General features: G+C 44.6%; 1 protein-coding gene across 5 annotated transcripts in view; it reads right to left on the bottom strand.

The window, feature by feature from the left end:
• The window catches only part of ZNF236 (zinc finger protein 236), a 1,196,152-nt gene that overhangs the window by 699,717 nt on the left and 481,108 nt on the right, over nt 1-15,327 (bottom strand). For all 5 annotated transcript variants that reach the window (XM_078687874.1, XM_078687872.1, XM_078687873.1 and 2 more), the window contains exon 14: nt 13,436-13,686. In XM_078687874.1, the coding sequence (XP_078544000.1) occupies nt 13,436-13,686 (251 nt within the window). The remainder of the gene's footprint in view (nt 1-13,435; nt 13,687-15,327) is intronic.

Here is a 15,327-nt window from a genome sequence, read left to right on the forward strand (position 1 = left end):
AGACCGCCGGGGATGCCTGGTCTCACCCTGGAGATACCCATTAAGGGACCATCTCTCAGGGAAGCCAGGAAGGGTTTCGCAGCGGTCGAAGCGCGGAGGTACCCCTTAGGGAGTGATTCCAGCGCTATATAAGCACATAATTAATTAATTAATTAATTAATTAATTAAATGCATTTTATATTATATTATTTGAACTTTTTAGAGAATGTTTCTAATCATGTGTATTTTTAACCTGGACTGTATATTAATTGTGAATCGATTTTCGTTTAACGATTATGTATTCTCTGGTTTTCACTTAATGGAATTTTAACATGCTTTTATGGTTTTAAATAACCGAATAAAGTGCTTTTGAGCACTATTTAGGTCTAGATTGGGGTGGGAAAATCAAGGCATGCTGGGATAAACTGCAGATTGGTTCAGACACAGGAGACATTTGGAGAATACAATCTTCATTATGAAGCCTATGCTACTTCTCGCTACACCCTGAGTAGTAGAATGGGGTCACGTCCCGCTTGGCCTACTTCCGCTTATCTTTAGAGATCGATTTAGACTTACCAGAAACCTTTGACCTAGAAGTACAATTTACACAGGAGCAGCCTTGAGGCCACAACTACAAACAGGCCACACAAACCTGTAGCAGGATTCGTGGTTAGACTGTGATGTCTTCTTGGGCTCGGGGATGGGCGGTTTCTCTACTTGGACAAGAATTGGCTTGGGATGCATGAGATCATACTTGGTCATGCCTTAGGCACAAGCACCATAAACACAACTCCTGTGGGTCTGTGACAGACATCTGCTTTCTCTGCACACTTTTGAATATTGTTGTTTCTGGTAAGGGCATCATTTCCCAGCACACTGTGAAACATTTTAGCTTGACAAGAAAATGGACAAAGGTGGGAGAGGTGTTTGAGATTCAGGGCAAAGGGCACAAAAAGAAAGGAGTGTAAGAAAGGGCCCTCTTTTTGAATGGTTGCCCCCACTTTTTGCTGAACTGCTGACGTACTTTGACAGAGTGTGCCCTGGGCTTCTGGCAAACAGGTACCCAGGGCCTAATGTTCTTTCCCTAAAACTGCATTGAAAACAAAACCCAATTAGCACTCTCTGGCCACAGGTCAGCCCCTGGTAAATGGTACCACAGGTATCAAGGGCACTGTGACCAGAGAAGGCCTGTAGCACTTATTATGCCACCCTTAGAGACCCCGGACCTTTATATATATATATGTTGACTCTTCACTTTGTTCTGCATCAAAACACGCAGCCTGCAAGGAAGGAAGGAAGGAAGGAAGGGAGTCACACTCCCTCCCTCCCTCCCTCCCTTCCTTCCTTGCAGGCTGCGTGTTTTGATGCAGAACAAAGTGAAGAGTCAATATAGCACTCATCCCCTTGTGCCATGCCTACAACCCACTGCCCTGGTATAGTTCAGCGACCCCTCTAGCTGGGTGCACTATACCAGTGGTGAGGGTACAGGTGCATGATCCCTGTACCCCTACAGTGTCTAAGTCAATTCTTAGACAGTGTAAGTGCAGTAATGCCATTAAGAGTATATGGTGCTGGGAGTTTGTCATTACGAACTCCACAGTACCAAAATGTCTTTACTGAAACCTGGGAAGTTTGGCATCAAACTTCTAAGCACATTAAATCCACATTAATGCTTGTGTGAGATTTAATGAAAAATGCACACAGAGGGCATCTTAGAGATGCCCCCTGAAAAATGAACTAACACTTGTGTCCAGGATTAGTGGCTGTTCACCAGCTGCCACCACCAGACATGTGTCTGGACCCCTGGGTTGAGAGCCTGCTGCTCCCGGGGGTCAGAAACAATGCACATCCTGGGATGAGGTGCCAAGCCTCCTCATCCAGGATGGGCAGGGTCCACGAAGGGGAAGCTTAAAAGGCTTGCTGCCTTTATGAGCTTTCCCGAGCTTCCAGCAACTGGTCCCCACTGGTTCTGACAGCCACTTTGGGCAGTAGATCCGGTGGGAAAACCAAGTGTGGAAGGGAGGTGTGCCTACCTTTGCCAACCCCACCCCTCAGGTGGGGAAGGTGAGGTGAAGCACAACTCTCAGTGCCCGCCACCTTGCAGAGAGGGGGACCGAGCCAACCAGAGTCAGGCATATGCCCCCCTACCACTGAAGAGTGGCATAACAGGTGGTGTACCCACCTGTAATACCCCATAACTAGTATTTAGAGGCACCCCAGAACCTTGCCTCCTCAGAGAAGAAACGACCAAGAAGAAAAGAATAAGGACCGAACAGTCGTGCTGTAGCTAAGAAGAGGAGGACGCCTACTGACTTGGCCCCAGTCCTACTGGCCGGTCCCCACCTTGAACCTGCAGAAGCGAAACTCTGGTGTGTCCTGCAACGAGCAACCTAAAGAACCCCGAGGACCTGCCCTGCCTTCCAAAGAAAATACTTTTTCTCCCGTGAGCACTGGATTTGTTCACCCACAAACTCTGGCTCCAACCAAATCCACGAGTCTGCTTCACTCTTCATACATCGCCCACGGCCCGAGTGGCCCAACACCACGAGGCGGTCCCCCTGCAATCCTGGCCCGAGATCTGGTGATCTTTGACTTGCCTCGAATCTCCCAGTGAACCTGGTAGCCTCCTTCTGGAGGATCCCCCCGACCGCGACGTAGCTGGTAAGCGAAACCAGACGCCTTAAGACACCCCTGCACACAAAGTCCCACGGCCTTGGGTGGCCCAACAGACTGTGTCCCAGAATCCCAACTTACATCTCCAACCTGTGGTCATTTCCAGAGATTTTTGTGCAGGATGACGCGATACATAGTAGGCTGTATCGTAAATCCACCGCATGTAACTCGGTACTTCATGCTGCAAGTGCACACCCTGGTTATCACATCAGAGCCATCCCCTTTGGAGAATTTACGAGGGCAAGGCGTAATTGTAGCACTGATCGAGACTTTCTAATGAACCTAGATGCCATGAAGAAGAGGTTTGCCGCCAGGGGCTACCCACGTAGCACTCTGGAAGCAGCCTCTACACGAATACAACGGGTGACACGTGCTGATGCACTGAAAGACAAAACTTCTAGTTATATATCCAACCAGCCTGTGAGGCTAGTCACAAACTTTATCCAACAACAGACCTTGTAAACAAGTTGATGCACAAACATTGGCACATTTTGAAGGCGGATAAATCTCTTGATGAGTTCACCTCAAATAGACCTATGATCACTTACAGGAGGGGTACCTCACTGAGAAGTATACTTTGCCCAACGATCCCAGCCACTGACAAAAGCACCAATTGGCTGTTAAAACGCACATTGGGCTTTCATAAATGTGGTACATGTGGGGTTTGTAAATGGGCACTGAACACTACAGAATTTTAAGGTCCTAATGGGAGGAGATACTGTATCAAACAGAACATGAACTGTCTCACGAAGTTTGTCTATATAATCACATGTAAATGTATGAAACAGTATGTTGGCAGCACCATACGGTGCCTCAAGGAACAGTGAACATGCAAGGGTATTGAAACAGGGGGATCCGAGGTATCCCATGGCTATACATGCCATGACATGTGTTAAGCAAGGGCCGTATAAACAATTCAATTTCTTTGGTATTGAAATGATTGCGCCTCACAAAAGGGGAGGTAACAGGGAATTGTCTCTCCGTAGGGCGGAAGCAACTTGGATAATGCGTTTAAACGCAGTACATCAGGGGTTGAACTCAGATCACGAGTTACAATATTTCCTGGGGGACTGAGATACTTAGAATGATGATGGATACATGATTCATGGATAATTGAATACATCTAAGTATATGTATGATGGAATTTGTAACATCCACCTAGTAATATTGGTAACGTAAATCTTTGATGTTTTTGTGGACTCACTGGATAGTGAGCCTGAAATGAACAATTATACTATGTAATCATATCTGTTGATAGAACCTGTGCATTATCTATATACATAGATTGTCACTCTGTATGCTTGTGTCACTCACTTTCAGTCGTGGTATTTTACATAAGTGACCTAACCACATATATGGGACCATATGTGCGGTAAACCCCAAAGGTTACTTAACAATTATTCATAACTACTGTTCTTCAAATCTGTCTTTCTTGACTTCCAAAGATCTGAATTGTCAGTTAAGGTTCACTCGACTATTGACACTTTTGGCTCGCTTTCTCTCCTAGTCTTAACGTGATATGGATATTGTTTCGGTTTTGAAAAGAGGGTGTGTTATGAACTGATTGGACAACAATGGAGCACTGACATAGTTTTGTCATTTGGGGAGAACACATCAGATGTATACGTCCCTTATGTATGAATGGAGGACAGGAGCCGCAGATACTCACTTCCGGCTCCGTAACTTAATGACTTCCGTTTTTCAATCTTGTTGGTTTAGCGCTCTAGTGGAGTGCACGAGCATTTGAACGCGAGACTTGAGGCGGAGGCTGTATTTCCGCATACACACGCGGACGCGCTGGAAGGCAGCAAGACTTGAGCTGCCGCGAAGGAGGACACACGTGTTGGTGAGTTTAAGTTACTCTCTCCGTGTATATGGGACTTACGGACTGTAGTGAGATTGCAGCATATGGGAATACGTATAAGAGCCCCCTTTTCCCTGCGTTAGACCTTGGGGGAGGGTTATTTTACAGAGCAGGAAGGCTTTACTTCTAAATGTGTCGCTATAGGAAGTACTGTTGACATAGAACGCGGGCAGTGGATAATGAAACTAGAATTTGGTATTGAAACTGTGATATTTATTGAGGCGTTTTGTTGAGTAACTGAGTAATGTCTGTACATTTATAGCCGCATAGTGCCTCGTGATGAATAATGACAAGCTATACTCGGTCACGTTACATAAGCCAGGCAGAGATTAGACGCTTGTGACGAGTGCAGCTTAGATTGTTGATTGGATTACAAACAATGCACTCAAGTCTACCATGATTAAAGGTTACTATTACTTCTTCTTCCCCTAGTGCTCCTTAACAAATTGGTACTGACCAGTTTACGCACTGCTGATTACATTCAGCATTATTTCACATATTACCCAACAGCCGGGACGGAATTAGAACCGGCGGAGAGGTGAGATACTCTCTATTTGTGGTTGATTACACCGGTGTTGCTTTTGAATACTATAGAATAGTACATACAGTACATATTGGCGGTCTCATGGTATTGTTGTTTTTGCAGCACATAGCCATCTGGCAAAAGTTTTGGAAAGATTGCCCGTTTGGGTAAGAAGCACTTACTTGAGTAGAACCTTAGGGTGTTGATTTTCTTTCTCACTGTTTCTTTGTTTCCTTGCACCCACAAGCACTAAATGGGTCACTTATCAGCATGGGTAGCCTGGTAACCTCTTCCCACCCTGTCACGATATGTGGACATGTGAGAACCATAAAGTTTTATGAATCGCGCATGTTATATTTTTTATAAATATTTACAAATATTTATTGTTCTAAAATATATATTGTATATGTATATCAATTGACCATGCAACAGTCACATGGGGACTCACGCTTGCTACCGTTGGACAATGTGTGTCACGTCTCCACTTTTTAGAAAAAATACTCAGTTTTCTTCACATGCACATCACAAGGCACCTCTAGGGAGTGTGCTAACGTGTTGGGAACCTCTCTCTTGGATTGGGGGTGTGTACTCACACTGAAAGTCACCTTGGCGCCCTCGTTTGAATATGGTCAGTAGTGATGTATGTGGTGCAATTACATGTATGTAACCTGCGACCATTGTACATTTTGTAGAGCCCTGATGAAGTCGTGGGCAAAGTGCCCTGACGAAACACGTGTTGGCTGGGCGTTGTGAATAAACCTGAATTGAAGAAATACATCAATCAAGGCTACCTCTGCACTTATTAATTGTACTTGCTGTTCTTTGCAAGTAGTATTTAACACAGCAATAAGAAGACGTGTGCACAGATCCCTATTATAGCTCCAAAAATGACATCAGTTCCTTATTTTCCGGTGCTTTAATAGTTGTGTAAATGTGGCCGACTTTAATCTGAATTCTCTCCTTAGAAATTTCAGGGTCTAAATATTCCACTTGCAGTTTCCCAACGAGAGATTTCTCCTTTACTGTAAAATTGTTCCCTCTTGAGTACCACCAAGACCCGTTTCAAGATGTAATCGTGTTCCATTTTATCTTTACCGTAAATAAAGTTATCTTGGAATACCTTAGCCCCTTTTAATCCCAATAAAATTCTGGTGATTTCTCTCTGAAAAACAAAAGGCATCCTTTTGTACTGAAACATTCCTTCAGGGGTTATGAAGGCTGAGCAGCGCTTGGATTCCTCCTCCAACACAATGTGGTGGTATGCACTCGCTAACTCTATCGATGAAAAAGTAGTTGCAGCACAAATTGATTACATCAATTCTTGCAAATTAGTTAGAGGGAAGGTAGCCATTCGAATGGCTTCATTTAAGCTCCTTTAATCAACAGTTAATTCTCCACTTTATTTTAAAGCAATTACCACTGGCGAACGCCAATCAACTCAACAGGTTCTACAATTTGTTTCTCATCAATCTCGCAACATTTCCTCGAATTTATCTCTATAGTTCAAAGGCACTTTCCTCAATCTTTGTCTAAGTGGTATGAAATTTCACACAACTCAATTTTGTGTTCGAAGCCCTTCATTTTCCCCAACCGATCACTGAATACATTGGGAAACTCGCTCTTCAATTCTGCATATTTCGCATAACCTTTTTTAAACCTTTGCAACAGTATGCACAGGTCAGCACACACTGCGGACTAGCGCAAGGATCAATTTTCATACCTAGTTTCATTTTGTGAGGCCAACTCAAAACCCTGGCCCCTTCGATAGCCACATAAACCTTGCTATAATGACATTGGGCACTAAATTCTAGATCTACCTAAATAAATCCCTGCGTAGGAATTTTATGGCCTGGCTAACTACCAGGGTTAGCATCAGGCTCATAACTCTCCACCTACATAATATCGCAAACATGTTCTAACTCATGATTGCGTACCAGGCATAAAATCTACCATAGTTTCAATTGGTATACAATCGATACTAATAGTACAACTAACCAATTTAATGGTTTTCTTGCCCTCACATTTTTGGTTATCCTATACACTTAACACCACACCCTGCAATAATGTAATACTATGTTATACTGTGTCAAACCAAAATTAATAACATTATATATTTTTTTAAAACACCACACCCTGCAAATTTGTTTCCTCAACATCTTTCAAAATCTGATTTACTTTCTTACTCATACTTTTACACACCCTGCTAAAATGACCTTTCTTTTTGCATGTCCTGCATACTTTGTTTACGCCCAACACTTCAGAATTTGCTAAATGGCTACTCGAGCTACACCTAAAGTGTAACAACTCCTTGCTAGGTTTGTGTAACGTTTCATTACTTTGGTTTCTAAAGTTTTTCCTTTACTTTTAATATTCTTCCGGTTACCAAATGCAGATACAGTGCTAGCATTCCCACTCCTTTAAAAAAAACTTGTATACTTTTTTGCGACACTTCTATGCTTCTAGCTAAATCTACTGCTGCCTTCAAAGACATCTCCACAGAAAACCACAACTTCTCTTGTATTTTATTCAGATTAGTTTTCATAAGCATTTGATCTCTCAACACCGGATTATATGATGTGTTTTAAGTCACACGTTGCCGCCAACCCTTCTTAAAGCAGCAACCAACTAGTCAACTGTTTTATCCCCCTTCCGTGCCAGTGAATAACATTTAAAAACGTTCCATGACATTTATTTTCTTGCCGTATTTTTCTTGCATTTGTTTTATCACAATATGATACACATCCATATTATTAGTATTTTCCAAAGGGGGTAAATTCATATATCCGCTCAGCCCTATGGCACCCAACCTATAATTTAGTAATAAAAGTCTTTCAGGCAAACATTCGCCATCCTCCAATACAACCACATACGCATCAAACATATCAAGCCATTAATCCCATTGTATAGGAGGTTCTCCAGGTTCCGCCAAGAAAAAAGGAGGAAGTTGAATACTTGCCATACTGCAAGATTTGAACATTTCACAATACTAAGTTTATGAAACCACAGAAATCTGTATACAGAACTTCTAGTACCCCAAAAGATATCATTAGTCGTTGCTACCTCCCCCAGCCCCCAATGCAAAACATAGGCATATCACACAACAAACTACGTGAGACAATCACCCTATAAGTGATCATATACAAAATGTGCAATTGCCATTAGTTGTACTTTATATAGTTGTGCTAATCACTGTGAGGTAATCACCACATACATGTGCAACTGTCACTTGTACTGTACATAGGTATGCCAATCATCATGAGGAAATTACCTCTTGCACTATTCAATTGTATTACCTTAACATAGGTGTGCCCATTACCAAAAGTAATCGAATTCAAACTTACTACAACGTAGGTGTGCTAATCTTCGAAGGACCAGCAACAATTTTAGGTCTGCAAATCACTGAAGCTTCAATTCCCTTAATAATTGGAATCTCTACATTCCAATCGGGCTGCGCTCACACAATGGGAAAACGTACAAAATGTCCGGTGTGACGCCAGGGTGTCTACGGCCTTATGCGCGTCCGCTCAAGCGTTAAATCGGGCCTCAAAATGGCCACCGGATGACGACACCCAATGACTGGACCAGTAAATGTCAACTGCATCCAATATGGCCACCAATGACGTAACACAATGACTGGACTGGATAATCCAATTGCGTCCAGCTATGGCCACCAGATTACGTACAAAAAAGAAAAGCTGGACTGGCACCCACACAGCCCAACTGGTAACGGCAACATCAAGTATGGCCACCCAATGATGCCAACCACTGACAGTCGTAAGCAAAGCCCATGAAGTTGCACATCCCAGAATCAAGCAGACTTCCAGGAAATATGAGGAATCTGCAATATGCCCCAGCAGATCATTGGCATGTCAAAAAGAAAGCAGATAAATGAAACCTCCAAACTAAGCATCATTTATCACAAAACCACCAGCACTACTCCATCCCATCCTCGTCGCCTCTATTGGATCGGAAAGACCCACACATGTAAACGAGAGTCAGGATCTTCATTCAGGAAGAACTTCACATAAGGAGCGGTGACGGCATGACTACAAGTGAGACCATATTGGCTTCATCTGACATCCCTAACGGACACTCTCCATCCATAATGATCCTCCCCACATATTCTACATTCCACCTCAATAATTTGTGTTTTCAGAAATGGCAGGCAAATCCACTACTTAAAATGCTGGAACACGTTTTGACTCTTGAATCAGGTTGTTTCTGGTCTGTTACAAGAATTTTTCACACCTCTTCGGCCCAAAAGTACCTCTGCTGTGGAGACTACTCTTGATGTGCCCTCCCAATCGCTGTGGGGACTTTTCCCCCCATTATATGGGAAGTCAAAATGTTAATTGATTTACAATTTTCACGAAGGGCGAAAAGAGAACTCAGTCCTTCCAGAGCAGAATAGATTTGTCAAAATTATTGAAATGTGATTAACAAGAGTAGCAAATCACAGATTCTATTTCACGACCGGAGGCGGGGATTATGCTGATCCCCCTTCGCCTACCACAAAGCAGCCATTCAAAGCACAACAAACCACCACTCCCATGAACTAAAGGGAATGTCAAAAGGAACAAACACCACAGCAAAAGAGTGCTCGCAGGCAGAGTGTCCCATCCAATGCACCAACCAGAGGTCCCCAGGGTCCCGACAGTCCTCTGTCCCCATCCATGAATCCTCTTCTTCGCTGCTAGCAGCCAAGATAAGTCTGTTTTTTCTATTGTGCATTGCCTTTGTTCTTAAATGCGTGTATTGCCTTTTATTGCTCCACGAGCCTATTCGTGCTGTTATTGCCGGTGTTATCTTGTATTGCTTGGGCTTTGACACTGTCTGCTGAAATTTGTTTCTGACAGTTGCAGTTTCCCTCATGGAGCGGTGAAATCGGGCGCGCGTGCCATTTCTTTTGACACGCGTCGCCCGTATTGTGCATTCCTGCTTATGTTTGCCGTTTTTAGGTCTCGTGACTTTAAATGCGCGCAAGCGCATTGAGAAACGAGAATTCAAGTCGGCAAAATCCTCGTCAAACCAAAGGGCTTTCAGCCGGCATTTTCTTTCAGTTCACGTGAAACACAAGCACGCGCATCAGGCACTCCTCCCACACCTCACGGACATCTGTTCATTTCTCCTGCACAAGGCTCTCCTCCCTCCCCACATCAAAGGCATCCCAGGCTTCCCCAGCGCTGCCCCGCCCATCAATCACCCTCCCACGCCAGCAGCTCTTCCCGTTCCGACCCCCTGCTCTCCGCCCCCTGCTGCATCAAAGTCTTTTTTTTTTTTTACTTAAATTACCATCTGTTCCAAAGCCTTCTTCGAGAGCAGCTCGTAATGACTAGCCACAGCAGTCGCTTCATAGGCTGCTGCACATAGCTTTGACGTACATGGGCGCTGTGCTATATGTTTAACACGCGCCCGCTTTCATAATTACAACACACACTTCAAATTGGGCCCCTGATTTCTTCGCGCAACCACACATCCCCTCCATGCTGTTTCACCTCAGATGCATTGCTAAAAACCTGTCCGGCCAAGGCGTACGTATCTGCCCTAACGTTGAGTTGCTGCCCTCGTGTTTGCAGCATGAAGTAAGTACTGCTGCGCTCTTCAACAGACTTAATAAAGGTCTACACAAGGTCTCGTGCATGGAACTCGGCTTTCTTCACCCCAGTGAACAACAGATTACCAGCAAATGCCATGATGAGGGTCTGGCCGAAGTCTAAGAGCCCCTGCACAAGCCGCATGCACACTGTACAACACAAACCACATAAAATATGATAAACTCTTGCAAATTAAAACAAGCATTGGCATAGCCAATAGGTCTCGCTTGTGGGACCTTATAATTATTTTGTTTTGCAGCACAATATCCTTGTAACTAAATACTTATAAGGTCCCAAAAGCGAGACCTATTGGCTATGCCAATGCTTGTTCTCTCTACAGCAGATTCTTTATTTAGCGGGCCGCCGCTACTCAGCGCTCCGCTTTGGCTGTGGGAGTCGGTAGCTCCCTAGCGGCCGTGTATCGGTGCCGGCTTGTGGTGTCTGTTGGACGCCGCCAGAGGGCGCCTAGCGGCATATCTCTGGCGCGCTTGAGATTCCGCGCATTCCTGAAATTGCGTTGGATCTCAGCACTGCTTCGCCGGGGGAGCCTGTCCTTGTCTACCTTATACACCCCTGACAAGGGTCGGTGCTATTGCCGTTAGGCAAATTTCATTTCTATTATTTTGCCCCCTTGAAAGCCCGATTTCCCGGGTCAGTACATGCCATTAGGCAGCGCTATTGGATTTCTTCCTTTACTGCCATTAGGCAGCATTATAGGATTTCTTTCTTTGGGGGTCCGTATTTTTAGGCCGGTGACGCTCTGATTTCGGGGTCTGTATTGCAGGTTACACTGCAGGGACCCAGTTGGCAGACTGCCCATTGACAGTTTGCACCGGGGATGTTAGGGTCCTTGGCTTTCGGGCCTTCTATTGCAGACACTGTCTGCCCCTATCATGGCTGACACCCAGCCCCCCTCTAGTTGAGGCTTACTTCCTCATTGTTTATATCCCTTCTGACAACTGTCATATACCTACCCAAAAATGGCAGCCTACCAGGATGACGCCTATCAAGATGACCAGTAGGAAGAGGACCCCCTAGCGGCGCTTCCCTGGAGTGATGAGTTTTATGATGCGGTGGATGAATCCATCCACAAGGCAGTGGAGCAGGCCACGAAACCCCTTGAAGAACGGCTGTCCGGCAAAATCGGCCAAGCTTGCGAACGGCTGACCAGAGCTGCGCAGGCCTCTATTACTGGCCCTGCTCCTAATTGCCCTGCCTCTGACTCGCTAAAACCACCACCTAAGCGAGCTAGGGAGGCTGGAGCGGACTCAGATGCCTTCTCTCACCTTAAGCGGGCTTTTCTAGCCAGTTGTGTGCCTCCAGCAGGTTCCCCTGCGACCCCTCCTGCACTTCCCTCTACTTCGGCTGATGGGGATCCTGCGGACCAAGGGGACGATGACGCCTCTCCGGAACAGTCCCAATCATTGCTCCCTTCCAAGTCGGTATCAACCGCTTCTGAGACCAACTTGTGCGCAGATATGCTGGACCCGGATGATGTCCTACATCCATGCTCTTCTGACTGGTCACCTTCGGAGAAAGTCGCCCAATACGGAGCCAGCAGAATCCGCCGCCCGTTCGAACCAGCAACCTGTAACTGCCTTAGGGCAGAGTGTCCGCGCCCTTCCTTGGAGGGGAAGGTAGCCGCCACTCCAGAGATTGACCCCAGAATGGCTACTTTCCTCCAAAAGTTTGTTAAAGACCCCAAAAAAGGCATGGACAGGTCCTGGCGCGCCTGTCAGGATAAGTTGTTAGATGTCTTGGGGCCCGCTACCAAGATTCTGGATATGGCGGAAGGAGCAAAGGTCTCATGCTCCCTCATTTCCCCAGATCATCTCTCTTCATGGGCCCAACGTGCAGTGGTGTTCCTCAGGAAAGCCAACTGTGCGATTTACACTGAACGCCACAGGTCCCTTCTCATCAAGGTCGACCCCAAACTGGGGGACCTGGCGGATAATGAGGCAGGCCCAGTTGCTCAGGGAACCCTTTATTAAGGAGCTGGGGAGGTTTGGTAACACCTTCACTTCCCTGGAGAGGGCCCAGTCTTCCATTCGCAAGGTGTTTCGCCCCTGGGTTTTCCGATGGGCCGGACGAGGTAGGGGCGGCTTGTCCGGCCGTCCAAATCAGAGCAGAGGGCAAGTCTCCAATCAAGGACAATATCAGGATCAAGCCCGCTTCGGAAATTTCTATCCCACCCGCGGACGCCGAGGCAAAGGCAGAGGTGGCAGAGGAGGTGGCGGAGCCAATTCTTCCGGTGAGTGTTCTCCCTTCTTCCCATCTAAAAGTGGGGGGCCGTCAGGCTCATTTTTTCCCAATATGGACTTCTGTCACGGGGGATGCTTGGGTTCTGCAGACTGTAAGGGGATTTCATATAGAATTCCTAGGCACTCCTTTGCAGGCCGTTACTCCCCGTCCTCTTGGCTTTTGCGAGGCAGACGCCGCTCTGGCGGACCAGGAGATCCAGACCCTTCTCGGCAAAGGGGCCATAGTCGAAACCCTACCTCATTCCAAGGGTGAGGAAACTGCAGTTAGAATTATACATCAGAAAACAGCTTTATACCACAATTCTAAACAACTTAATTAGAAACATATTATTCCTATTAATGCATTTACAAGTCGTTATTGAGCTAATTCAGTCCCCAGTTTTACAGATTAAAAACAATTGAATAGTTTTAATTACATTAGTTTACAAAGAGATAGTGTGCAAAACATGTGTGCCGACTTTTCCTCTACCCATAAAACTAGATAAAGCAAACAATTATTTTACCATTGTGCTTCATCCTCATTAAATGAATATATATCTACCTTCATCTTCTTGCAGGGGATGTTCTGTTAGTACATGTCCTAGTTCAGAATCTTCAGTACCCACAATGTGATGTGGTTCCAACTGTAAAATAACCTCTGCCTCTGGTGTTACATCTTCAGCTTGAGGGAGACCATCACTCTCAATCTCTACTTGCATTTGATCTGAAACCTGGATGCTGTGTGCATCTATTGTTGACTCATTCATTGAGGAAGACTGTTGGCTATTTTGGAGTTGGTCAACAAGCTCAGGTCTGTAAAGGAAAGTTGCAGACATCCCATAATGAAGAACTGCCAATAAATTATAGCACAGAGATCTAAGTGCACAAATGAGAATAAATAGCGCAAAACAACTAAAAGCTACTGTTTTGCTACACCTGCAATTGGCATTTTCTATTACGGAACAGAAGTAGTTTATATTTTACTCAATACTGAATCAATTTAAAACACAATGTCAGATCATCTAAAGAACTAAATGAAGATTGGCATATCCAACAAATCACCATATCAAATGAGACATTGAATTTTTCTATCCATTAAATTGATGTTTTCCCAACTGCAGTCTCGCAGCATTCCGTAGATGCTATAATGATGCATCAATTAACACTTCAGTAACATTCTATGTATTGGAAGTATAGCTCCATCAGAATCATTATGTTATCTCTTTCCCAAGCACCAGACTGGCTGCAGAATGCTTTCTTCCACACTCCTGAGCACTAAACCAAATGATACTATTCAGAGTCAGAAAGAGTGCTAGAAACGCTTCTGAAAGAGATGTTCTACTACGCGACCATCTGCACTGATTTAGGCAGTTCTATCAATATTTGAATCAACCTTGAAGACCAAGGGTGCAGAAAAAAAGAACAATGAACAAACCCAAATTAACATTTAGATCAAATTTGTCTGGAGGCAGAAAGATAGAAAGAATCTGCAGCAGCCACGATATTCATTGGAAAACAATACAAAAACTGTTTTTGATGGGATTTAGCTCACTCCGATTCCTCACTTGAACCAGAGCATCCATTAAGGAGACAGGTTACAATAGAGTTACCCCCAGAGAAGAAATTATTGCATAGCGTTTACTGTGGACAACACCTGATCATTTAGGTAGACTGAGGAGTTGAAGCATGTGGAAATTGAGTATTTACTGCATCTCAGCAAAAAGTATGGGCTGCTTCCTTAGTAGACCTTCTGAATTAAGCAGACATATTTACATTGAGTTACATCAGATAAATAAACTCCGAGGTGTGGCACACAAAAGAGCTGCCATTGTAGCCACTCATATTTGAATTAGTGACCGAACTTACAGCATGCCGGTTAAGAAGGAGATGAAAAAGAGGGATAGTCCAGTGAGGAAAATAATACAAATCATTATATGCAGATGACCTGTTGATGTATCTGCTGGACCCAAATCAATGCATCCTACGTGCTTGATAATACTTCTACATTCATATGATAGATCCTAAATGTGACAAGTTTGGCAGAGGGTTACAGACACATTGTGAAATCCACTGCTTTGGCAGATCAGGCAACACCATGGAGCCTAGAGAAGTTGTGCAAATTTTATAGAGAAGTTAGGGCAGTGTGGTGGTTAGAGGGCAGCTGAGTGTAAATGGGCAAGCTATACGAAGAATAAACACTTCCCACTTTTGAATAGGCCAGATTCAGGAAGACCCTAAAATATCTGAAAGAATCTTGCTGAAAGGACAGAATCTTTCTGAAACAGAGTAACCATAATTGAATATTTTGGAACATTTATGAAGGAGGGAGAAAGTATAAGAGTCAGATAAAGAAACTCATCCTAATGTACTGGATGCTCTGAGGTGGGATCAGACACAGCTTCTTCCAATTTAGGAGTGGTTGCAGACTCTAGACTGCAACGCAGTAATGTGGGG

This window comes from Lissotriton helveticus, chromosome 4_1, assembly GCF_964261635.1.
Source record: "Lissotriton helveticus chromosome 4_1, aLisHel1.1, whole genome shotgun sequence".
Lineage (NCBI taxonomy): Eukaryota > Metazoa > Chordata > Amphibia > Caudata > Salamandridae > Lissotriton > Lissotriton helveticus.